Source organism: Trichomycterus rosablanca, chromosome 5, assembly GCF_030014385.1.
Source record: "Trichomycterus rosablanca isolate fTriRos1 chromosome 5, fTriRos1.hap1, whole genome shotgun sequence".
Lineage (NCBI taxonomy): Eukaryota > Metazoa > Chordata > Actinopteri > Siluriformes > Trichomycteridae > Trichomycterus > Trichomycterus rosablanca.
In genome coordinates, this window is record NC_085992.1 from 30,735,445 (window position 1) to 30,763,007 (window position 27,563).

General features: G+C 38.5%; 1 protein-coding gene across 1 annotated transcript; it reads right to left on the bottom strand.

Annotated features, from left to right (window-relative positions):
* Positions 1 to 937: 937 nt before the first annotated feature.
* LOC134314446 (filensin) lies at positions 938 to 13,388 on the bottom strand. The gene is made up of 8 exons (XM_062995045.1): positions 13,009 to 13,388; positions 11,983 to 12,043; positions 10,467 to 10,562; positions 10,135 to 10,224; positions 8,751 to 8,864; positions 7,401 to 7,621; positions 3,980 to 4,074; positions 938 to 1,764 (listed from the first exon to the last, which is right to left on the bottom strand). The coding sequence occupies exons 1-8, from the start codon at positions 13,386 to 13,388 to the stop codon at positions 938 to 940; spliced, it is 1,884 nt and encodes a 627-aa protein (XP_062851115.1).
* Positions 13,389 to 27,563: the final 14,175 nt, after the last annotated feature.

Here is a 27,563-nt window from a genome sequence, read left to right on the forward strand (position 1 = left end):
CTATAAGGCAATTCAGTGTCTCCAATTAACCAGAGTGCATGTTTTGGTACTGTGGGAGGAAACCAGAGCTCCTGGAGGAAACCCACGCAGAGAACATACAAACTCCGCACAGAAAGGACCCGGACTGCCCCGCCTGGGGATCGAACCCAGGACCTTCTTGCTGTGAGGCGACAGTGCTACCCACCAAGCCATATTGTTTTTCAATATTCAATATTATTTTTGCATTTTCTCCTTTTCACCCCAATCCAGTCATATTTAATTCCCCAATTACTTCCTCTGCCACTGCAGACTCCCACCCTGATCAAGGAGAGCCACAGACTCTGTGGAAGGGCCATTTTCTGATACGTACAAAATCACCAACTGCTTCTCTTCCTCTTTATGCACTACCATGTTAATGCCAATCCCTGTGTGAGCAACTGGCTGGTTGATAGCACCACATAGATTTGAACCTGAGATCTAAAGGTCTCAGCGGGCTAATGTAGTGTTTTGATTTGACTGATAGTGATTAATGCTAAGCATATTTTAATGTAGATTGCTAAAAAATACAAACTCTATAATACAAACACCATAACATATTTTAGCATTTTCAGTTTTATTCAGATAAATATTCAGCATTACCAATTTTCCAGATTTTTAAATTAATACATTTTCACGTCAACAAAAAAATTCATGAATTTTAATGAAGTTTTTGTTTGTGGGAAAAGCTATTTCAGGATGCAGCAGCATTATTTCGTTAACAAACAGGCACTCCATTCACTTTAGTTTAAATTTGGCAAGTTTCCATCCATAAAGGCATTGGCACAAAGAAGTAGAGCAGAACTAGGGCTAGTTCAATCAGATCTAGATCAGGATGAAGGAAAATATTTTTTAAAAGGCAATGTTAAATCCTTTATTTTTTCTGGCTGGAGCCAGAGGCTTTTTATGTAGCCCGGTCTCCTTACTTCTTTTTGCTGGTTTTCTCAATCATGGTCTCCACCACCACAGATGTTTCCTCAAAGCCCTTTAATTTGTTGTCAGATGACAGCTTCTCTACTGACTCCACCACCTCCAGCTTCTCATACCTCATGGAATTTGGGGGAATGTCAGAGCTTGACGTGGACTGCCAATTTTTATCATCTTTGGTCTTGTCCTTGACATTGTTTTGGCCAGACTTTGGACCTGGACTGTGTCTTCCTGCATCTCCATTTCTTTTGTGCTTTCCTCCTTTCATGTTATCACCATTGCTCTTCCCAGCCACCTCATCATCTTCCTTTTCTCTCTGGCTGTCATCTGAAGGACTAGGGGGAGGGGAAGGAGTTTTGCCATTATGAGGTCGACCATTTTTGTCGCATATGGTGACAAAGATGTGGCCGGCAGAGGGTGTTGTTGTGCAGAAGCAGGGGTCCAGGTAGCTAGATTCACCTGTCACTAGGACATAGCTACCTTTGGTGAAAAAATCAGCAATAGGTTCAGGCTTCCTGTACCTGCGCAAGCGGTTGCGCACCAGGTTGCAGAGTGTATCAAAGGCTTTGCTGATCTGTGCCCCATCAGGTACGTCAGTCTGAGGAGCAGGCTTGCATTGTGAAGCTTTGGATTCCATGTTAACTTCCTCTTTATCTTTTACCTCTCTTTTTTCATCTTCACGATGCTCATCTGCTTCTTTTTTCCCCCGAATACTGTCCAGTATATCTCTGGGAAAAAGTTCCTCCTTTTTGTTTGCCTTCTTGGCCAGGTTTTTTTGGCGGGGCTTGACGTTTGTGATGTCCTGGATGGCTTGGGTGATATCTGAAAGTAAGAGTGATGACTTGTCAGAAACATTTTTATTGATCTAGGTGAAAGCCAGCTTTATGGTACTATATGACCAAAGGTTTGTGAACACCTGTCAGTGAGCCTGTGGGCCATGTGCAGCTATAACAGCATTTAACTCTTCTGGAAAAAGGCCTTGACTAAATTTGGAGTGTATTTTTGCCTAAAGGGACAGTCAGACTGGAACAAGTATGGAAGTTTCTCTAACGTGTGTCAAAGTTAAAAGCATATGATTTATTTGTATATAATTACTTAAAAGCTATAAAAATTAAAAGCTGCATTTACATTTTAAGCCATATAGTGTACCTGAATAGCTTCTTCTCGTGTTATCGTTAAACTTGTATAAAACTTTGTTATAACTTAAACTTTTTTTTTTTTTAACTTTGTTATAAAAAAATCTATATCTGTTAATAAACATACTTGTATCACATTAATCAGATATCAGGTAAAACAGTTCTCATCTACTAAACACTCACTCACTTTCTTAACCGCTTATCCAATTAGGGTCGCGCGGGGGTGGGGTGGGGGTTTGGGTCAGGTGGTAGTTGCTGGAGCCTATCCCAGCTGTTCAATGGGCGCAAGGCACACAGTAACAACCTGGACGGGGCACCAGTCCATCGCAGGTCAGACACACATACACACACACATACCCACACCCATTCACCTATAGGGCAACTCAGTGTCTCTAATTAACCTGACTGCATGTTTTTGGACTGTGGGAGGAAAGCGAAGCGCCCAGAGGAAACCCACGCAGACACAGGGAGAACATGCAAACTCCACACAGAAAGGACCCAGACCGCCCCGCCTGGGGATCGAACCCAGGACCTTCGGAGTGCTACCCACCGAGCCACCGTTCCGCCCATCTACTAAAGGATTTTGTAGTCATTAGTGCAGTCCAAATAAATCCCTAAACTCAATAGTCAAACCAAAAACCTTTTCCTATTTAAAACACATTAATAAATCACTTAGTGTTGTTTAGAACACACAGCATTAAGTCAAGCGATTTACACATGCAGTGTTGTTCCAAGGGAGACTGTTGGAAAGGTCAGCATCATGCATCACTTCAGGACAAGGCTGTGCACTAATGCTGTTTCCTTCCCAGCATATACAGAGAAGGAAAACAAAGAATCTAAGTGATTAGTAGTTATGCATGTCTAAATTGAGAAGATTATTGGAACAGTTTACCAATGCCCCACTGATAAGACGTCCCTTGAAAAGTCTGTTAACGCTTTCAGATTATTAGAGCTATGTACAAATCACAATTTCTGGAATTAAGAGAATTTATGCAACCCCAAATCATATACTATTATTTTATTGCAGGCAATATGAACCCAAGATATTTCATGTTTTGTCATTAACTTTATTTTATTTGTTTATATACATACATTTCTGCATTCATGTCTGAAACACATTCCATAGAAGGTTAAAACAGGGGCAAGTTAGAGCTAGTAATGAGGTAAAAAAAAATCTGCAAAGTTGAAAGCACATCATTTCCTTTTTATATATGATTACCCCTGTTCACAACTGTTGTGGCTGAAACACATTATTAAGGCGTGTCCCAATACTTTTGTCCACATATTGTATCAGCACGGTGGCTTAGTGGGTAGCACTGTTGCCTCACAGCAAGAAGGTCCTGGGTTCGGTCCCCAGGTGCGGCGGTCCAGGTCCTTTCTGTGCAGAGTTTGCATGTTCTCCCCGTGTCCGCGTGGGATTCCTCCGGGTGCTCCGTTTTCCTCCCACAGTCCAAAAACATACCACCAGGCTAATTGGAAACACTGAATTGTCCTATAGATACCTAGCCGCTAGATGCACAAACCAGTGCATTGTAGTGCCGGTCCCAAGCCCGGATGAATAGGGAGGGCTGTGTCAGGAAGGGCATCCGGCGTAAAAACTGTGCCAAATCCCGGAAATGCCAACCCCGTAATCGAAAAACGGGACAAAGGATGAAGAACAAGATTGTATCATGCAATGTTTCCAGGGTGAAACCACTGTTCAGTACAATCATGGTTTAACCAGTTCAAACCTGCTCAGTTCATTATAAGCCAACGTGAAATTTGGATATTTATACATAATAACCAAAAACAGTCAAATTATTTATACCAGCATGTGGGGTAAGATTAAAAATAGCCCAAATTCACACAGCGCAGAGGCGTTGTTATGCAATGGCGCCCCTCTGCATCCCCCTCCTCCTTACCTTTCCCTCGGCTGGTCACAGTGGGACTGCAAATGTGTGATCTGTGTTGGGAGGTGAACAGACTAACAGGGCTTCCAATTATAGCTGAATTCAGTCTGCAAAAGAGAATGAGACAAGTGTGATCACAACAGGATGGAACATCAAAGATACAGGCTGCAAAATGAGTTTCAGTATAAAAAGGCTTATGGTTATTAATACACACATTCTAAATTAATTATTCAGACAGCCCCAGTATTATTGTACACTTGGAAAAATGAGAAAGAAAAAAGAAAATTAATTGCTTAATTTTACAGGTGTATACCCATGTGTTCAAGGCGTGTTTCAACTATGTTAACAACTAAGGAGCTTTCACAGAAATATAAAAAGCAATAGGTATAAAAAGATTTCCAAAACACAATTGGGAGTATTGTCCAGAAGTTCCAAACTTATAAACCAGCAGCACACCCTCCTGGGCCATAATGGATATAACTGCCATGAATCTACTATTTACCAATACTACAGCACCACATACAAAATGATGCACTGTTGTACAGGTTTCCTAATTCGAAATAAAACTGCTGATACAGTGCGAGTATTCTGTTTCTCAATATTGGTGGAACTATTATCGTTTCCCGAGATTCTGCTGCCACCCTGTGGTTATGTATTTAACTATTATGATATTATTTACAGTACTCAGAGCCATGGCTGGATTACTGACCGGGCCAGTGGGGCCAGCGCCCAGGGGCCCTTGAGGTCAGGCCCAAAACATTTTGCGATGCCTATCAACATTTATGATACAATATATTTTTATTTCCGAGGGCCCTCCATTTTAAGGATCCTCTGACTATTAGGGACTTTGACCCCAGGGCCTCTTGGGGGCCCTAGCCATGCTTTTGGGGCCCCTAGCCATGCTTTTGGGCCCTAGCCATGCTTTTGGGCCCCTTATGAAAATGGATGAGGCGTTGTGGCACTGCTCTGACTTCGACTTCTGGCTATTAGGGGTCCTAGGAAAGAGGGGGGCATATTTTTAGAGGGCCCTGGTTATGAGAGCCCCTACCAGGGGGCCCTAGAGAAGAGCAGGGCATACCATTAGAGGGCCCTTGATCACGAGGGCCCCTGCTATGGGGCCCTTGACTTCCATAGAAGTCGTTTACCATGGCTCCTTGACTTTCTAGGGACCTACAAATTGCCAGGCAAGCTACCATATTTCATAACAGACGTTTTGTTGCAAATATGCGATTCAGGCCCTTACTTAATTTTTCTGAATTTGTATTGTTTCAAAATTATTATGTTCAATTTCTCTTAAGCGCAGAGACACAAATTAATTTAGCAATTTTGCAATTATTTAAATTTAAGACAAGCAATTTCAAGCAGTTTGAATGCATACACACACTTAACTGAGCTATTTGATGTTCTTTTCATGCCTGACAATATGTCCAACAGTGAGCTCACTTTAAAGGCTAACTCACTCGCTGCAGCATATCCTTCAGATCTGAACATAAGCCTGGCAGATGAATTGATACAATACAAATCATTCAACTCTTTGCCCAGGGGCCCAGACTATCCTTAATCCATCCTTGCTCAGAGCAATTCCACTTCAAATTAAGTACAAATTAAAATAAATGCATTAAAGATAATAAAAGGTGATAATGCATGCCTTTGTAATTATCACTAGATGACCATGTTACACTCTCACACGTTGCCAAAGAATGATTTAACATCCAAATAAAGAGCTAAAAGAACTTCATTTTAACAACACATTTTCCTAGAGTATTTTCCTTCCTTTTCATTTTGCTCCAATCATTTCACAGAAAAATAACATTTGTAGAATAAAACTAAAATCCCAAGACATAAAAGACACGTTACTTTCAAGAGTATATAATATTTCTTACTTAATTTATAGTTTTTACACTCACTGTCCATTTTATCAGCTCCACTTACCATATAGAATCACTTTGTAGTTCTACAATTACTGACTGTAGCCCATCTGTTTCTCTGCATGCTTTGTTAGCCCCTTTCTATGCTGTTCATCAATGGTCAGGACTCTCCCAGGACCACCACAGAGCAGGTATTATTTAGGTGGTGGATCATTCTCAGCACTGCAGTGACACTGACATGGTGGTGGTGTGTTAGTGTGTGTTGTGCTGGTATGAGTGGATAAGACACAGCAGCACTGATGGAGTTTTTAAACACTTCTCTGTCACTGCTGGACTGAGAATTGTCCACCAACCAAAAATATATCCAGCCAACAGTGTCTCGTGGGCAGCATCCTGTGACCACTGATGAAGGACTAGAAGATGAGCAACTCAAACAGCAGCAATAGATGAGCGATCGTCTCTGACTTTACGTCTACAAGATGGACCAACTATGTAGGAGTGTCTAATAGAGTGGACAGTGAGTGGACATGGTATTTAAAAGGTCCAGCAGCGCTGCTGAGTCTGATCCACTCATACCAGCACAACACACACTAACACACCACCACCATGTCATTGTCACTGCAGTACTGAGAATGACCCACCATCTAAATACCTGCTCTGTGGTGGTCCTGTGGGGGTCCTGACCATTGAAAAACAGGGTGAAAGCAGGCTAAAAAGGTATGTAGAGAAGTTGATGGACTACAGTCAGTAATTGTAGAACTACAAAGTGCTTCTATAAAGTAAGTGGAGCTAATAAAATGGACAGTGAGTGTAGAAACAAGGAGGTGGTCATAATGTTATGCCTGATCGGTGTAGGTAAACAGTCATGACAAGCACAATTATTAACTAATAATTATTAATTACAAGTGCATGTATTTTTAACTGTAGATGACTCAGTAATTGTTTAATCCTGACCACAGTGTGTCAGGAATCAAGCTTCCCTGTGCTCCTGGAGCCAGGTTTATATGCCACGCCTCTCTCTACAGGAGCATGTTGGAGAAAGTTTGCATTTTAATTACTGCACCATGGTCCCGGGGATATGGGTTTAAACCTTGCTTCCAATCACAGTCTGTAAATAGTTAGGTATGCTATTTCTTTGTCCACATGAGATTCAGTAGATGGTTTGGTTATTCTTAATTGACCTCAAAATATGAGACTGGTGCCTTGTCCAGGGTGTATATCTGCCTTGCACCCACCACTCCTTCAATTACAATGAAAAGTTATTAAGGATGAATACATGTCTGTCTGTATGTATATAGAGTGTTGTATATTGCGTGATCTTATGATCACATGGTGTTATGTGACCAAGAGTACCATGAGGTTCTGTTTGTCTCAAACCTAAGCAGGTATTTTAGTTCCTGGAACTGGAGCCTTTTATACTAGAACATGGCCAAAAAAAGCACAGTATGATGTCAAGTATAAGAAATTCAAGTACATTGTGCAGTATAAAAGAGCCCCTACTGACAATCTTTCTTGTCATCTAAAGTTTGTTAGGTTTATGTTAAATCCAAAAACACACAACTTACCTGTTGTCTTCATTCTCAATGATTCTCTTGTTCCTCTCCAGCTCATTCTCCAGTGAGGTCTGGTATATGGCCAGCTGCCTGCAATCATTGATGTATTTCTCCAGCAAGCGCTCAGCCTCCTCAATACTCTTCCTCTGGGACTCAATCTGATCATTATACCGCTGGATCTCATCATCATAGCATTCCTGTGTGTTCTTGATGTTTTGCTCTAATGCTGAAGTCTGACAGATGGACAGATATAATCAACTTAATTGATAGGTATTGTCTTTTTTATGATCAGAATGTCTAATTAAGATGCAGGTAGTGAAGAAGTAATATGTACATATAAACATGTTACATATAAAAATATATAAATATAATAGAAAAAAATATATGATTGAAATTGTACTATTATAAGAAATTGAGCAATTTATTAAAATTATTTAACCAAGAACTGTGCAACTGCAAACTACTGATGTTGATCTCCACCCTGGTTGAGGTGAGCCAACACGTGTGCAGTAGCCGACTGCATCTTTTCACCTGCATGAGGCGAGTTCATATGTAGATCAGCTTTGTGTACGGAGAGCCACACCCTGATCAACGCATTATGCCTAATCTCTGTGCAGGCGCCATCAATCAGCCAGCAGAGGTCGTAATTGAATCAGATATGAGGTCTTGTCCGGCACTCCCCTTGTACAACAGCCAATCGTTATTCGTGTAGGCACCCAGATTGCTGGATGACAGAGCTGAGTTTCCAACTGATGAGTTTGAAATGAAAAATCAGCTCTGGTGAGCGCCCACAAATTCAAATAATTTCTGGCATAAAAACCAGTGAGCTTAGCAAAGTTGGCCTTAATCAGTGTCCCTGCCACTCTATATGACAGGTGAACATGTGTTTTAAAAATCCAAAGCTTTTAAACATACAATAAAAAGTTATATTTTGTTAAGTTGATTTAATAAAAAAAAACATCATTCACCCATATGCTTTATTTAGAAGGAAAAACTAATTGAATTGCACTTCTTTTGGCTGCTCCTGTTAGGAGTCACCACAGCAGATAATTTGTCATCCTCTTCTGTCACCTCAACCACTTGCATGTCCTTCCTCACTGCATCCATAAACCTCGTCTATGGCTTTTCTCTCCTCCTCCTGACTGACGGCTCTATTCTCAACACCCAACTCTCATGATTCTAGTTAACCTAGCCATCATATGTGTGAATTGTGAGCCATAAAAGGCAGGTCTCCTGTCTTAACCCAGCCTATAATTCATATCATATAGCAATAGATCCCTAGTGCCTCGTAATATTACAAATATTGCCAAATTTGTCAGTTTGCCTTTTCAGTTTGCCGTTTTTGTCGCTGTGTTGACCCACCTCTGTCTGCAGCTTGTGTTTTTGTGCCTGCAGCTGGCAGAGAGCACTTTTATACTCCTCTAACTGAGATTGTAAAGCAGGAACCCTCCTCTGAGATATCATCCTCTCCTGCTCCTGCATGGATAGAGAAAAAAAACAAGAAAGGAGAATAAACCAGAAACGAGAGAAAAAGAGTTCCTTAACAGAAGTTAAGGTGTACAAAGAAAGTAAGTGCAGTATAAATACCAACACTGGTTTTAATATATTACAAAGGAAATATTGAGTTGTAGCAGAGAAGCTAATGGTGAGAAATATCCCTCAAACACACACATTTGCAGCTATAACAGCATTCACTCCTCTGAGAAGGCTTTTCACAAGATTCTGTGACTGTGGAAATTGTGCCCATTCTGTCTAAACAGCATTTTTGCCATTTCATTCTGAAGGTGTTTAGCAGGGGTTAGGTTATAGGTTTGTGCAGGCACTGGAGTTCCTCTACAACAAACTCAATTAAATCATGTCTTTATGGATCTTGCTTTGTCTACATGGTCACATTGGAACAGGAGATACATTCCACAAACTCTTGCCACAAAGTTGGAAACACATCTGTATTTTAGAGAGGTGTCCACATATTTTTGACATTATAGTGTACAGGTGATTAGTTTAATAAAATAACATTGTGACACTAGTTAGGGATGCCAGCCAGTAGGGCACTTCCTAAATGACATATTGTTTACATAGTGCATTACATTGTGTATGAGAGCCAATATGTTATTTTCTATACAGCGCACAGAGGTTAAGGGTAAGAACACAGCCAAGATAATTCCCACTACACAATACTGTAGCATTAAATATAAACAAAGATAGGTAAATGACTGCCACCCACGCATACCCAAGCCATTTTGTATAGTTTTTGGTTTTCAGTATAAGTGGAAAATGCACTAACAAGCTAATGTGGTCAAAACACAAAACAGCATTGTTAAATATATTAATGTTACTGTGGACTAGGCCTGAGGAAGCAAATGTTATCCCTTGTAGATGCCTAGCTGTGTAAAAGTGAAACTACAGTAGTGGCAGTGACTAAATTGGGAAAAAAATTACTAAGTGAACTAATCATATATTTATGTATATAATCATTATTATTTAATTTGTGGAAAGAACTTATAACCTACCATAGCTCTAGGTATTCTATGTAAAGAATGATTTCAACCTTTCAAAAGTTATTATAAAAAAAAATCACAAACAAAAGGCAATGCAGTTTTTTTTTCTAGCACTGATTAAAATATAGACTAATTTGCAGGCCTAATTCGCAGGACTAATCTCAGGGGGCAAATGTAATTTCTTGCTGCAAGACACTGACACTTCTAATTCCTTCTCCCTCAGGCATTAGCACACCACAGAGCCTTACCTCTGATATTTCCACAAACATGTTGGGCATCAAAACTGTCTGGTTGATTTGGTGGAGGATGTTTACATATGTCTGTATCTCAGCCAGGTTCTGTAAAGGACAAAACAGATTCAGTCAAAGCATAATTTGCATCAAGCTTTTCTCCATGTCTTTATAAATCTTGCTTTGTGCACTGTAAAGTTGAAAGTATGGAATTTTTTTATATAATTGATTTGTTACACCTGTTTGCAATTCTTGTGGCTTTAACACATGAATTCGGAATGTAGAATGGATGTCCCAATAGTCAGTTCCATGTGTTTAATTAGTTTTTTTATTTTTGTGATCATTATTACCTTCTTATGTCTGTCTCTTGTAGAGTTTATGTCATCCTGTAGAAACTGAGACTCGATCTGGTGTTCCAAGTTTCTCAGAAGCGCTGTGTCTGCCTCCTTTGAACATGAGAAAGAAAAGACTCAGTGAGAGATCTCATGATTTGTCTAAAGCCACAGTTGTGTATCTATAAACCTCATTTCCAGAAAAAACTAGGACATTTTGTACAATTCAATAATAAATCTGTGACTTGTTAATTGTCTTGAATCTTTATTTAACTGACAAAATTAGAAAGAAAAGATTTCCCATATTTTCAATGATCAATTTCATTGTAGGTTGGAAATACTGTATAAACACATTTAAAATTTGATGCCTGCAACACACTCAAAAAAAACTAGGACAGAGTCATGTTTAACACTGTGTTTCATCTGTATTCCCATTAATGAGACTTTTTAAGGGTTTGGGAACTGAGGACACTAATAGACGCAGTTTTTGCAAACAGATTTTTTTTTCCATTCTTGCCTGATACGAAACAGCACAGCTGCTCAACAGCTGCTCCCTGATGACTTTCTTTGATTCTCCACTTCATGGCGCATCATTCATTTTCAATAAGAGGCAGTTAAGCCCACACACACTCTGTGACTATGAAACCACTCTAGTGTAGCACATACAGAATGAATCCTGGCACTGTCTTGTTTAAATAATCATGAACTTTCCAGAAAAGGATGTCTCCTTGATAGCAGCACGTCTCTCTAAAATCGAAATATACTGTCTATAATCGAAATATGTTCGCATTAATGGTACCTTCAGACATATGCAAGTCACACATGCCATGGGCACTGATGTACCCCCTTACCATGAGAGTTGTTGTCTTTTTTTAGCTTTCCTGATAACACTCTGGATAGTCCATTTCATCACAGAGAAATAATTTTTCTTTAAAAAAATATGCTAAAACGTGGACTCATCTGACCACATAAAACGTTTGCACTGTCCTTTAGTCCATCTGAGATGAGCTCAGGCCCAGAGAACTTAGTTGTGTCACTTCATAGAATTGATGTCTGGCTTTCTTTTTTTGTAACAGAGTTTCAGATTGCATTGTTTGATGCAGTGGTGGACTGTGTTAAGTAACAACAGTTTCTTAAGTAACTGTCTCAGTTAGCATGATGCAGAGTTGTTTGAGGGCTCCAAGGTCATGCACGTTTTCCAAATTTTCTAAATGGGGTTTGTAAAATTAAAAGTGTTTTTGTGTGATTTGGTTCGGCACTGCAGATCCAAATGGCTCAATAATCTTTCTCAGATGCTTCATTCTAAGTCATGCTTCATATTTGGCTTTTAGTTGATGAGAAAACAGCAGAGTTGCAATCACCCTTCAAACCCTTTGGGGGTTCTCATTTATTTAGATTCTAAATAGCCATACCTTGTCACAACCCCTTATTGTTTAGATGATGATCTGGATAAACGAAACATTTGTTTGGGATTATCTTTAATTACAGAAATTTACATTGACATTTCAAAAGAGTTTCAGTTTAATGACTATACCTTATTGAGCTGCTCTAGTTTTCCTCGTAGTTGTTCCTGATATTCACATTCATTTCTGTACCTATGGAAAACAAGAGCAAAAATTATAACAACAAATTTAGGTGTATATGTTTAGGCTATGACCTATATTTTTATTTTGTTTATGTATTTATGTACAAAGAAACAACATTTCAAGAAACAATTAGACATCTGAAAATGCAATAAAAAGAAGAATCTGTGGTTTGTTAAATCTTTATTTAACTGAAAAGATTTCCAGCATTTTCTCTGATCAGCTTCATTGTATTTTGGAAATATAAACACAAGCATTATTTGATGTCTGCAAAACATTCAAAAACGTTGGGACAGGAGCAAAATAAACTAAAAAAGTTTATAGAATATTTTACAGGATTTTGAAGCATTCTACAACAAACAGGTGAACTGGTTAGGGTGAGGAAAAAGGGTATAAAAGCAGGATCCAAAAGGTTCAGTCTGTCAAAACAAAGTTGTGTTGTGGCTCATTACCTATGTGTCCCTAGGTCCCAAACCATTAAGAAGTCTCATTAATAGGAAAGCTGATGGAGCACAATGCTAAACATGCCTCTGTCACAAATGTGTGTTGCAGGCATAGGAGTTTATCAGCATAGACATCTTTCTACTTTTGTCTGTTAAAATACAGAGTCAAGAGAATTAACAAATTACAGATTTTTCCTTGTATTGGATTTTACAAAATGTCCCAACTTTTCTGAAAATTGGGTTTGTTTATACATACATTGTGGTTTTATTATACCTAATAATAAATAAAAAATAAAAATAAAAAAGGAGGATAGACCCCACCTGACTAGTAAAACAGTAATGACACATTTTTAGATAATCTACAATAATCTCAAATAAAATAAAAGAATCCACCTTTGTTTTAGTTTTTTGGACAAAGAAGAATGAGTTTTAACCATTCCAGCACTGAATAAACAGCTACAGAAATAATTAAATCTTTTTCAAGCACCTTTCACTTTAATGTCTTTGCTATTAAGGTAATGTGTAAGAGTTAACCTGACACTGAAATCCTCCAGCATGCCCTCTGCGTCCTTGAGTTCTTGCTCTAGCTTGAGGCGTTCAGCCAGGAGTTCTCTGATACGGTGCTGGTTCGTGGTGATCTGCTCACTGAAAACTTCCTCATGCCCAGCCGTCTCCTCCATGTGCTGAAGAGTCTCCAGTTGCTTACGAAACACAGCATTGCGCTGCTCCAGCACCCGTGCCCTGTTAATGTAGCGTGCAAACCGACTGTTCAGCTCCTGCAGGCTCTCCCAGCCTGGCACCATGGTGGAACGATAGAATGGGGCTTCAGGTTCAGGGTCACTCAGCTCCTCAAACACATTTGAGCTTTCATACTTTTCCTTGCGCACTTCGTGCCGGTAGCTGGTCTTAAACATTGTTGGTGGTCTCCTCCTAGTACACTTGTTCAATTTGTGCCTTTACAGTTTGGAAACTGGGCTGTTCAGCCACTGATGGTTCATGTCACACTGGATGCTGCTGTCTCTGGGAAAGCCACAAAATGTCAACCAAAAGGTTTTTGAGCTGTTGTGGTCATGCAGTGCTGGATTTGGGCATTTGTGTAGAGCCTTCCAGTTAAATCATGCCTGCACTGTAGCTGCAAATAACAAAAGCGCTTGCATTGTTGACAGTGCAGAAACCAAAGAAAAGTGAGGAATGGACTCTGCTGTGTCAAGCAAACTGTTATGAGTAGACTCAGCTGTTCTTTCTGCATTCAATATAACATTCACATAACAAAACACTAACACAGTTACATAAGATCACAGTAACACTGCTACAGAGGTATACAATAAAACATGCTGTATTTTTGTAGTTGTTCTTGTTCTGCTTTATGTGAAAAAGCAACCAAAATCTGTCAACAAAACATTATCACACATGTTTTAAGGGTCATCCATGCTTTCTTTGCAAATGTAAAATGAGCACTGATGGTTTCTTTTGGTAACCAGTGGTGTCATCTTTGCTATGCTTTACTAAATCCTAAGTTGTCCAAGAATATAAAAATAGTCCTCCTGCGGAGGAAACCCACGCAGAAACGAGGAGAACACGTAAACTCCACACAGAAAGGAACCAGACCGCCTCACCTGGAGATCGAACCCAGGACCTTCTTGTTGTGAGGCAACAGTGCTACCCACTGAGCCACGAAAAAAAAGACACTAAAACACTAAAACTTCATCCTATAAACCACCTGCCACAGAGACTTGCAGTGGGTGCAAGTCACAAATTCATGCCCACCTGGACAAGTAGGTGCAGATGACCGACACTGACATTGGCAACCACCCTTAATCAGGCAATTGCTTTACATGGTCAGCATTAATTCCTTACAGCTGAAAAAGTTTTTTATTCACCAGCTTTTTTGGCTTCTTTGCTGCAGACTCATGGCATTGTGCTGGATGGTGTACATGCTTATCCACACCTGTATGCTCTGTGAGGCCAGAACATTAGTTTCTGCTGACTTATATGTCAACATTCTTTGATCTTTTTTCCAAAAAGGTGAAGATGTAACTGCCTTGGGGAGAGCGCATGGCCACTTGAGTTTTCTGACATAGCTGAAGACAGCGTAGGCGCATGTCACAGATGGAGTTTTATTTTTTTTTTTTTGAGTGTGTGATATATAATATGTGTAGGGGCACACTTGTGTATATGTTTTATTGCCTCTCCGCGTTAGGCTGTGAATGCTTTTAGTTTCTATAATTTTGAACACCTGTTAGTAGTTTTCTCCTTTCTCTCTGGCTCTTTAACAGTTGTATTGCTCTGCCTTGGTAAAGCATCCTGCATATTAGGTTCTAATATTACAACAGGTGTGAGGGTTTGACCTGCCCTATTCCACATTGCACCTGTGAAGCATGGTGGAGGGAGCATTTTGATCTGGGGAAATTGTTTGTTATTAGATAAAGCAAGGCATGACTGTCTTTTATACAAACCCCATTTCCAGAAATGTTGGGATACTTTCTAAAAATCAGCTGATAAATGTACAAAGAAAACATTTTCAGTGTTTCACTGACAAACCTAATTGTATTTTGTAAATACAAAAAAAAAGAATAAAATATGATGCCTAAACACACAAAAAAGTTGGGACAGAGGCACAATAAGACTGAGCTTATATGAGTATCACTGTTCTGGAAGGTTCCACAATTAGCAGTTTAACTGGTAATAGGTGAGGTCTTTAAGACTATAAAGGGCGCATTCACCAAAGGCAAGGATAGGTTGTGGTTCACCAATTTGTGCCAAACTTGGTGAATGAACTGTCAGAGAGAACAGTCAATTAAACGACAATATTTCTCAGCAAAAGATTGTAAAGGTGGGTATTTCACCATCTACAGTTTATAAAATCATAAAAAACTTGGAATGGAAATCGCTGCTGAATGTGCATGACTCTCAAGCCCTCAGGCAGTATTGTTTAAGAAACCGCCTTGCAACCAGACAATCATTGTCACTTAACACAGTCTGCTGCAGCATCAAGATATGCAACATGAAACTGTATTATGCAAAGAGGAAATCATATATTAATTTGGGGCCCAAAGTCATGTGAGATGGACCAAAAGATGTTTTGTGGTCAGACGAGGCCATGTGCCAGCTTGTTTTTGGAAAAAGAAATAGACGTTGAATTCTACATGACAAAGATGAAAAGACCATCCAGACTATTATTAATGAAAAGGCATGTGGGTGCATCAGTGCCCACGACATGGGATGAAGGTATCCTTAATGCAGAGGCTTACACTGGTATATTGGAGAGACATATGCTGCTGTTAGAACCAAGTCTTTTTCCAGAAAGGACAAAGCAAAATGTACAATCAAAAGAAATGTTCTCTCTATGTCTCATGCCTCTATGCCAGCTTTTTTAAATGTGTGTTGCAGGCATCGATTTCTAAATTTCTTTATGTTAAACAAATGGTATTTTATTGAAAGGTTCAAGTGAATAAACAAGTTTTCAGTCTTTATTGCATTTTTAGAACTTTTCTGGAAATGGGTTTTGTTGTAACATGGATAAAGCAACTTTTTATAAGCAACACATGCATTATTCAGACATTTACAGTGAATTTCCAAATATTTTGCCACTATAATTATTATGCTATCCACATACCTTACTTACAATATGTAAAAAGCAATTAGTCTAGGAGTTTCTAAATCATACAGGATTTGGTGCCCTTGCCCTCCTAAATATAATTTAATTACAAAACGTCTCACTGCTATAGCTGCAGCATTGTGTATATTTACTAAAGGTCACCAAGTCTAAGTCTAAACAAGACTGAGTTTGGGAATTGGTGGTAATCCTCACCTACCCTTGTAAGCTTGGCCCTAATTTGGCCTGATGGCTCTGTAGTCAGTGTCTGGGCTCAGGTGAGAGTCAGTCAAAGCATGAGTGAGTCATTGTAGCAAGGAGACTGTAGCTGAGCCCTGTGTAAAGAATGGTAGGCAACACTTTGTCATTACGCATTAGCATCAGGCTTTAATATCCTTGAGTGACTTCCCGCAAACCAGCAGTGCAGGGATGGTCATTCTCTTCTTTAGGGACTTTGTTCTAAAAAACTCTTTGTTCTTGCAGACTGAATGTGCTTACAGCTGACCATGCTGGAAAATGAAAAAGGGATGTGTTTGTGTGTATCATGTGTATTGAGTGTATTGTTAGTCAGTAGTTTAAAACAACCCCAAATCAGGAAAAGTTAAAACAGTATGGAAAATGCAAACAGTGCTATTTACTTTGTAAACCCAATATATTTCATGTTTTGTCTTGTCAACTTTATTTCATTTGTTAATACACATCTGTTCCTGCATTTTAAGCCTGCAACACAGCTCTAAAAAGCGTGGGAAGGGGGCAGTTTTTGAGGAGTCATTGAGGAGCAAAGATGGGTAGGGAATCTCCAATTTGTCAATAATTGTGTGAGAAAATTATTTAAATGTTTCACCAGCAGAACCATTAATTATTCTACAGTGTAGCTGTAACTGTTCAACAAAAAGTTCATTTGCACTTGTGCAGACACCTTAACCAGACAGCAGAGGTCGTATTTGTGCTATGGCACTGACACCCTATTGACATTCACTCCTTAGACACAGACAGTTGTTTAGATTTGAATTTGCAGGCTTAAGACTGGTGGGCTATATGTCATTTCTGTTACAATACCAGTAGCCTGGTTGGTATAAAAACCTGCATTCACACCAGGCCATTGTGGACTGTACACTCATATTAGGCTCTATTATCAGCACAACTTAATTAATTAATTACTCATTAATGTGATTGGTTATCAAAGGATAACCCATTAAAAATGCATATTATACATTAAACTTCTGAAAAGAGCTAAAGCTCCTGACAAGCTGTGGACAATGTCAAATAGAATTATGTTTTGTTTTTTTTGTGTATACACATTTTTGTGTATAGTGAGCTGTGAGGCGTTTGGTATATTCCAGACACTCCGGTCTGAATGCAGATGGCTTCTTCTCAGTGCCAATATAAATAAGGATATTTTAACTGCACCTACTGTTTACAGAACAATGATCTCTTGGCAAAGTCTGGTAAAGTCCTAATCGTCAGTTAGCAATTTGTCTGAGATGTAATTTGTATAGATGGTCTGATGTAATCCAATCACCACCAACAAACATGTCTGCAATGAATTAAAAGCTGCTTAACAAAGATACTGCTGCCCACAAGCAAGCAAGCATTGCCTCTGCACTCTGAAAAAGATGCCCTGGACTGAAAAAAGCAGACGCATGGGCGTCTTCTTTTCTGTCTTTTGCAGTTTTGAAGTTTCTATTGTCTGTCTTTTTTATTTTATAACAACAATACAAACTGTGTTAAAAGAACAAATTACTATGCCATAAGTACATTTAAGTATTTCAGTAAAGAAGTGGCACTGTTTTATATATAAATTAGTCTGGCCAAAATAATGCACATAATTAAAAATAAATAAATTATTTTGGCCGCTCAGGTGGCGAAGCGGTAAAAAAACATGCTGGAAGCAGAGCTGGGATCTCAAATACATCGTATCGATACTCAGCTCTGCCTGCCGGCTAGGCTGAGCGGCCACATGAACAACAATTGGCGGTACTAAGATATGGGCGGTACTAAGCTGGATGGGGTTTCTCTCTCTCATGACTGGTGCAATCATGACCTCTGCTGGCTGATTGATGGTGCCTGCACAGAGATGAAAAAAGAGTGCTCTCAGGGTGTGTCTTTCCATACACAACGCTGAGCTGCACTGCACTCATCAAAGTGTAGGTGATAAGATGCATATGGCATGCTGCCCACATGTCGGGGGGGGGGGGGGGGTAGCTTCGTTCTCCTCAATCAAAGCAGGGATCGGCATTGGTGGAGAGGAAGCATGACGCAATCTAGCAATTGGACGCGCTAAAAAAATGGGAGCAAAGGGGGAGAAAATGCATAAACAAAAATAATAAATAAATAAATAATTTTGACCCATTTTCAATATGGTGCACTACTGCACAACTAATGGTTAAAAACGAAATTACATATCTTAAATCCACTATGATTTAGCAACAGCATTATGTGAATGAAATCGGATATTCAATATTGATTGATATTAGTTTATGTATAGTATGAATGAATGCATTATTATCAAAGAACCATGATGGATGTGTTTTAGACAATGCAGGATGTTAGTTCTAAAAATGGCATGGAACAACCAGGCTTTATCAAGGTTTTGCTAGATCACTGTAATGAAAGCTGTACAAATGTACAAATATCTGACCAATTTTTTTACAAAATACTGTGATATGTTGCAATATCTGCTGAATAAAGATGAAAGCCAGATTAAGATTTGATACATTTGCAGCAAAAATTAGATGAGCTTTGAAGATGACATGCTGGGCATAATAGCACTGATTGTGTTTCCACTTATTTGGTCAGTGGGCTCTAAAACAGCAGGAACAAAAGACATTTCAGTAGAGAGTTTATGATACATGAAAATAGAACCAACAAGAAAATAAAGCATCCACCATGGACATAAAATTGTGTCCAGGCTCCAGGATCCAGTCAGACTAAAAGTTTGTCAATCACAGATCAAACACTGTGGCAATGAAATAACATTTCAGTCAGTGGAGAGAGCACTAAACAGGATCTGCCATTTAAAATAAATACAAATATAGAGTATAAAACTATATAAATGATTTGTTTCAGGTGCTTTGGATAGACTATATTGGTAACACGGTGAACTATCAATCAAAATAATTAGTTTGCTGCTCCTCTTGGCAAGCTAGTGTTTGAGAATGGGAGTCTGCTGTATTTGCAGTTGAGGAATTTAGAGCCTTAGAGGGTTGACTGACAGGAGGGATGTAAACATAAAAATACAGCCTGTGTTGGCTGTTCTAAGGCAAGATGCTTGCTTTAATACAATAGTTTTTTTGTGATAATGTCAATAAAAAATGATTAGTCCATTTTTATATAACAGTTTTTGTTACAACCAATCACTTCTACTACACCAATGCTTTCACAAATATATATATTTATGTTTACAGCTTAAGACTGTTTTGGGTAAATACACCCTGTAATTTGGTCCCTCTTTTTTGCTTTTATAAGAGCCTACACTCTTCTTGGAGGTAAGGCTTTCTGCTAAGACACAAGAACAACTAAAAGCTTGGGTATTATTTAAGCAATAGAACAGGAGAGGGAGTGTGTTATCGCGAATAACATCACGGCTGTGATGTTATTCGCGATAACACACAATCTCAAGTGTTCTATTGCTTTTATACAACAGTTTTTACAAAATAAAGAAAGAAAATAAATCAAAGAAGCCCTGAATTTCATAATAAATATGCTTTAATTTTGACAATACCTTCCGCCAAAAAGTAGTTCCACAACGAATATAAAGTTTATCACTACAAAGCAGACATCCCAAGTTGCAAAAACTCATTTCAGGGAGGTAAGAACAACAAGAAGAAAAGGGCAAGAACCTCCGAAGGGAAAAAAGAAATAACCTTTTGCACACACCAAAGGATATGGGTGATAACAGAACTTTTAGGAGCTGTTAACTGGGCTATGAAGCTAACTGTTCGCGTTACAAACACATTAATGTTCCCTACATAGTGCACTAGATTGTGTATCAGATCACAGATTAATGCTCCCTACATAGTGCACTAGAGGGTGAATTAGACAATTGGTTATGTTCCCCACACAGTGCGCTAGATTGTATATCAGATAACGGATTTAAAACGCGATCGGGAAAAAAGTCTGTGTCGCCTGCGTGCGTGTTTGTGTGCATGAAGCTTGTCGTTACTGGCAACGCGTCAGCGGAGTAATACAGTTGTGGTGTGAAAAGGCCGTGCTGTTATCACGAATATCAGCATGGTTAGAACGCTTCTCAACCAATCAGATTGTAAGGTCGGAACTAACTGTTGTATAATGCAGTATAAACACTTGTATGCATAAATTCTAACAGTTCCGGGAATAACATTTTTGTTATTTATTTTTAAGGTAAAAAGTTAATACAAGCACTTAAATTATGAACCTCGATTTAACGGACTAAAGGGGGGGAGCACTGGTCTGTAAAATGCGATCGTCCGAAGCAGCAAGGTTTTTTTTCTAGGGGGTGCGAAAATATACAAAAACACAGCACTAAGGTCCACAAAAGTGCTAAACATGCACATATTACATGCACATAAACAGTAAAATGAACAATGTAAATAGATTTGTGAATATGTAATGTAAATCCTGTAAATAAATAATAAAATTGGTGTACTGCACTATTGGGGAGAAATTTCATTTACCTTGTATGGTGGAGGAGATGTTTTTTGCCGTGATCGTATAGTGGGGGACTCAGAGTATCTATTATTCTGAGTTTGAAGCACTGCTGGTGGCTACTGGAGCAGTGCTGGTGCATAAATAAGCACTAGAAATTGCAAAAATAAAGCATAAAACACAGAGAAAAGAAAACAGAAAGACGTGCGCCAGCTAGTGGACAATTACTGAACTACTGGTCTTGGTGCGCTTCTCGGGGGAATTTTAAACGGACTGGACCGGACATCTGGTTTTCCAGAGTTTGTCTGTTAAATCCGAAAATCTGTTAATTGGAGGTCCGTTAAATTGAGGTTACACTCAAGGACGGATTAAGGATAGTCTGGGCCCCTGGGCAAAGAGTTGCCCCCCAACCCCCCACCCCGCGCACCTGGGCGCTGGCCCCACTGGCCCGGTCAGTAATCCAGCCATGGTTACACTGTATATTAAAAACACACTTCTCGTTTTAAAGTCATACAACTGGAGTTATTTACCTTTTTAGGTATAAATAATATAATAGTATTCATAAATTCCAGAGCATAATAAATTCCTGTACTCTTTAAACCAGGAGCACATCAAGGATTTTTTTTCAGGGGCCTTAGATATTTAAGTGTAATTCTTTGTTCAATGAACTTTATACATATTTAACCAATCATACCTTGTTTGCTGTTGGGTCTACAGCCTTCTGTATTACACAGGACGCTCACTAAATATACTTTGTGAATACTTGATTAAAGCCTCTAAAATTCAAGCTAAAAATGGCTGCCGGAACAGATCTGAATAAAGCAATTTTACTTTACTTTTCATTTATCTCCAAATACAATACATTAGTATAATAATATGGACACGTTATTCTCCAGAAGAAAAGCTCTAGAATTTTTTTTAATCGAGCTACAAAGGGGCCATACTCAAAACAGAGGGGCCGAAACCATTCATACCTTGTTTGCTGTTGGCTCTACAGTCTTGCGTATTAAACAGGAAAATTGGTAAAATCAAATGAATGTGACATTTGCAAATCTATTAAAATTCAGCTAATGTTCTCTGAAGTGACATTACAGGGGCACTTTAGGGACCAGTCAGATTTCATCTGGCGCATATACCCCTGGGGCTCCACCTTTGGATCCGCCTCTGCTTCAAACCTTTTGCCAACAATTATTAATCACAGGGTCCTCTAAGCAGCTGCCTATTGTTTGAAAATAAAGCAGCAATGGTTTAAGAAAGGCCATTTCCTGTTTAAACATCACTGTGCTCCTATGCATGAAGCAAGATTTATAAACACAATTATAAAAGCTTGGTTTAAAGAAAATCCAGTGGCCGGCACAGAGCCCTGATCTCAGCCCCACTTAACAGCTTTGGAATGAACTGGAACATCAGTTGAGTCTGTCTTGACATACTTTTTGTACTTCTCATAAGTTTTTTTAAAAGAAGCCTTTTCAGAAGAGTTTTATAGCTGAAAAGATAATATAACTTCATTTTAATACCATTTTAAGGATAGGTTCTACAAGCTCATGGTCAGTTGTCCAAATACTTTTGGCCATATAGTGTAAATATTCGTACAACACACCCTAGTGGCCTGGCAAGACAGAGTGCTCTATCCATATTTAATGTAGATTCATTGCTGATGATCTTTCACTTAACATTTGGCTAAATGTTAACACAAACATTAACAATTCTGTTTTTTACAATACTCAACATTCTGTATCCTCACAAATAAACAAGTGCCTACATGACCCCACAGAGAGAAATCCAAAGGGGTTAAAACAGTGGTCTCTTGATTGGACCCTTATGACCAAGCCATGTAATGGCCTGATCTTAATGTTCCATCAAAGAACAAAGATCCCACAAAGGTTGGGATATTTACCACCAGCTCAGACAGAAAAAGTCACTCGGATGAGTGACGAAACATATCTTCACACCAAGTCTTTTGTCCAGATGAACTGATTCAACTTTGTAAAGCTACAAAAGCTGAAAGCCAGCTGAAAACATAGAGCTTAAAAAACACCTTGGTTCACCTTAGTTGGCAAGTAGCCACACACAGTTAACCATTACCCAACAATGACAAAAGTTATAAGAAGTAAGAAAAAGCAGACAGTGAGAGTGTATTACACAATATTAGTGTTTAATATTATCTCACTGTCAGATCAGCTCATGCGTCACGGGGGTCCATCTGATGAAGAGCTGGTGGGTGGTACCTGAGATCATCAGCCAATCAGAACCAGGCTGGTAAAGCAGCATGAGCAGCCAGACGAGAGACAGAAGCTTCAGTCGCATCTCACCAATACAGCAATACACCCACAGAGCCACTACAGAAGCAGCGAATTATGCGATCTATGAGAATTTACCCGGATCTGTTAAAAGAAAAGGTAAGTTTGATCTACAGCACTACAGAATATATAACAGAACTTTTGAGTGAACACTTTTGGATGAGTAAAAAACGCCAATTGATTCATTGTAAAGTAAAGGTGGAATTAATACTGCCTCCCTTAGAACTGTTATGTGTACGTAGGTAAGTTTATGACAAACTTGGTTGCTTCATTAATACGTATTAAAATGTACTTTTCTTGTCTTTGGGGTGGCACCCTCAGTGGTAGAGTACATATTTCGTTTACACAATATGTGTATTTTACGTGAGAATAGTACATTTCTGTTTCTAAAAGTGTAGTTTGACTAAACTACATAAGAATGAATTTTGTTCATACATCGGTGATACAGTATATTGTTTATTTTATTTTATTTTTTGGTAAATTCTTTATTAGGCTAATTACTTACACATAAAGAAAACTAATATTGATCCCCACCAGTATGTAACTGCAATTTGAAGGGCATCCGTAGAGCCTTTAATAAAATTTTATTATTTATTATATATTTAAATAAAACATAAATTATTATTTAATTTTTTTCAAATTTATTTACTAAACTTTACATCAATTATACTGGTAAGAAAAAAAATTACATTAACAAACATGACACATTTCATTTACATAAATATAAACTAAAATACAACTAATGCTGCGCTTTATGACTCAGTTGATTCGATTCTTTTCGGCTGCCCGTTTAGGTGAATCGAATGCAGGGTTTGATTCATTTGATTTAACATTCAGAGTTGCATGTGTATAATTTATTCACTGATTGCCTAATTCCCTGTAGATGCAAGTAAGAGTAAATGAATAAATGAGTTTGTAATGCCCTGCGATGAGCTTATTACTTTGTGCTGTATGTTATACATCCACACATTGTTTTGTAATTAATTAAATATGATGATTAATAATTATCATGAAATCTTCATGTGATTATTTAACATTGTTTATCCTGAGCAGGATTGCTTTTTGTTCCTCTGGGTGTGAGTGAGTGTGAATTAATGTTTTGATGGCCTTCAGTGGCCTAGCAGACTGTCCAGGGTGTTTTCACACCTTATGACCAGTGCCTCTAGGATAGGCTCCAGGCCGATCACATCACTAACTAGTATTACTATATCATATAATATGCTGTGAATTAATTAGCTCATTAGTTAACGTATTTATCCATGCATTATTCATACCATGAGCTTTAATCCTTAAGCTTGCTGACATTAACAAGTGTGTGTGATACCGTGTGGTAAATTGTCACCCTGTCCAACACGTTCTCCTCTTGTACCCAGTGGTTCAGAATAAGATTTGGACCCATCCTGACTCTATAAAATGCTATTTTATTACTGTCATACAATATGCTATATTTACTTAATTTTTCATTTAATAATTTTTGGGATCTGCTTTGTCTCAATTGGCATCACAGAAATTGTCCAGAGATTTAAATGAGTATAAAAAATGATTTTGTGATGCCCTTGGTCGGGCTATGCTGTGCTGGCCCAGTATTTACAAAATAAGCTTCTGACACATTTTAAACCTAATTTACTTTATGTGAGATCACTTAGCAACAAGGCATTTATAGTTGGACAGTTAATTAAAATTATAAGCTTGATATTACTTTTCTTACAGACCCCCGAGTTGTTAGAAATGGCAGTGTTCTCCTTAATGACACAGTCCCACCTAATAACTGCTTTTTCAGTGTTCCAAGAGGGGCATAACCTGTCTGTATTGTAGCAGAATGTGCTGCAAATAAGTATTTCTGGGGAATTCTACACATATATGAATTAATAAATATCTTGCAATTAACTATAAGGGCACACAGTCTGTTTTTATGTTGGTGATATATCATCTTCCCAGAACTTCATACAGGTTTACTTGAAGAATTTGGCTATTATCAAACATTTTAACAGATTTTGACCATGTGCTCTTCACTGGAGACTTTAATTTTCACTTTGATTAGCCCCTTGGCTCCCGTTACTAATGAACTCAACCACGATAATTCGATTTAAGAGAGAATGCAAAAAAAGCAGAAAAGAAATGGAGACCGACTAAGCATACTGTTTATTGCTTTAAAAAAAACACCTAAAATGTTCAATAACCAACATAAGATGGCAATTTTAGCTTATTTTTCCCTCTGACACGTGTGCAGTAACTGACCGCTTCTGTTCATATGGAGATATGTATTGTGTATGGAAAGTTACACACCGATCTTCATTATCCCTTATCTCTGTGTAGACAACATTGATCAGCCAGAATATCCATTATCAATTTCCTGCCAGACGGTATCAGAGCTGAGATTCAAACTTACAAGTTAGAGATATAAATTCTGGTGTACTAGCAGATACTGAAGCATGCTGAAGTAAACTATGTTTATTAATGTTTCTTTTTTAATGTCTATAACATATTCATTCATATAACAAATGATTTCCCCACAGCGCTACTTGCTGCGTGCATGTCGTCAGTTGTATTTGGTCAGGTTGTTTGTACACTGTGCAAAGCTTTGATGGTATACCACAGCAGCTCTCTTTTCACCTCTGATCCTCTTTATTTGTTAACAATTTTGTCTTTCCATTCCCTTATAATTCCTGATTAGAATTTCAGGTTACATGAAAGCTATTTTACACTTTTGGACAGTCCTTCCCATCTGCTTTCTATTGTCACTCTAGGTTAAGCATACATACAATTTGACTGTTTGTTATTTTCTGTTGTTTTCTTTTGTAATGACTTTACAAATATTACACGTGCATGAATCCTCCTTACTGCCGTTCACCCTGAGGTTAAAATCCAGGTTTTACAAGCTGCTGGGGTACAATGAAAGTTAATAGTAGGCTTAGGAAGGTCAAATCTACTTACAGTCATTTTCGCTTGTGGTAGGAGGTGCTTTTGATATTTTGAATAGTAATTTAATTGCGTAAAGGGCAAGGATGCAAGCCTAGGCTGAATACATGTGATCTCTGATCCCTCAGATGGCACTGCATTAAGAACCGTCATATACCAATAGTTGATATAACCACATGGGCATGGGATTGCTTTGGGGTCTCTCATCATATGGGGTTGTGTCAGTGTCCTTGGCAAAGGTAATTTACACTTCTGTGATGGCAGCATTAACGCAGAAATGTACATTGAGATTTAAGAGCAACATATGCTGCCTGCAAGACGTCATCTTTTTAGGGACGTCCATGCATTTTTCAGTAAGACAATGCAAAACCACATGCTGCACACATTACAAAGGCATGGCTGCAGAAGAAGGATGTACAGGTACTGGATTAATCTGTCTCCAATAGAGAATGTGTGGGGAAATTTAAAGCAAAAAATGTTACAGCGACAACCCCGTCCTGTTGCACACCTTAAGACGTGTTTGCAGTAAGAATGGAACAAAATAAGACCTGAAACACAAAATTGCTTGGTATCCTTTTAAAAGTGTTGTGGGAATAAATGGCAACAGTATAATGTGGTAAATGCTTTATGGTCCCAACTTTTTGGAATGAGTTGCAGGCCAGAAATGCAAGAATGGATGTATACAACCCCTGGCAAAAATTATGGAATCACCACTCTTGGAAGATGTTCTTTCAATTGTTTAATTTTGTAGAAAGAAAAAAAATCACAGACATGCCACAAAACTATCATTTCTCAAACTGTCAACCCTCTGGCATTAAGAAACAATAAAAAAAGAAACAAATATAATAGTTGTGGTCAGTCACAATTGCTTTTTTTTAGATCAAGTAGAGGAAAAAAATATGGAATCACTCAAATCTGAGGAAAAAATTATGGAATCATTAGAAAACACTGCACCATTATTACTTTGTTGCACCACCTCTGGCTTTTATAATGGTTTAAACTCTCTGAGGCATGGAGTTAACTAATGACAAACAGTATTCTTCATCAATCTGCCTTCAACTGTCTCTTGCTGTTGCCAGATCAGCTTTGCAGGTTGGAACCTTGTCATTGACCATTTTCTTCAATTTCCACCAGAGATTTTCAAATGGATTGAGATCCGGACTATTTGCAGGCCATGCCATTGACATTATATGTTTTCTTGAAGGAAAGTTTTCACGTCCTTTGCCCTATGGCAAGATGCATTATCATCTTGAAAAATGAAGTCATCATCACCAAACATCCTTTCAACTGATGGAATAAGAAAAGCGTCCAAAATTTCAATGTGGACTTTGGCATTTATTGAAGACCATCTCCCCTGTGCCTTTACCCGACATGCAGGCCCATATCATCAACAACTGTGGAAATTAACATGTTTTCTTTAGGCAGTTATCTTCATAAATTTCATTGGACAGACACCAAACAAAAGTTCCAGCATCATCACCTTGCCCAATGCAGATTCGCGATTCATCACTGAAGTTCACTTTTATCCAGTCACCCACAGTCCACGATTGCTTTTCTTTAGCCTACTTTAACCTTGTTCTTTTCTTTTTAGGTGTTAATGATGGCTTTTGTTTGGCTTTTCTGTATGTAAATCCCATTTCTTTTAGGTG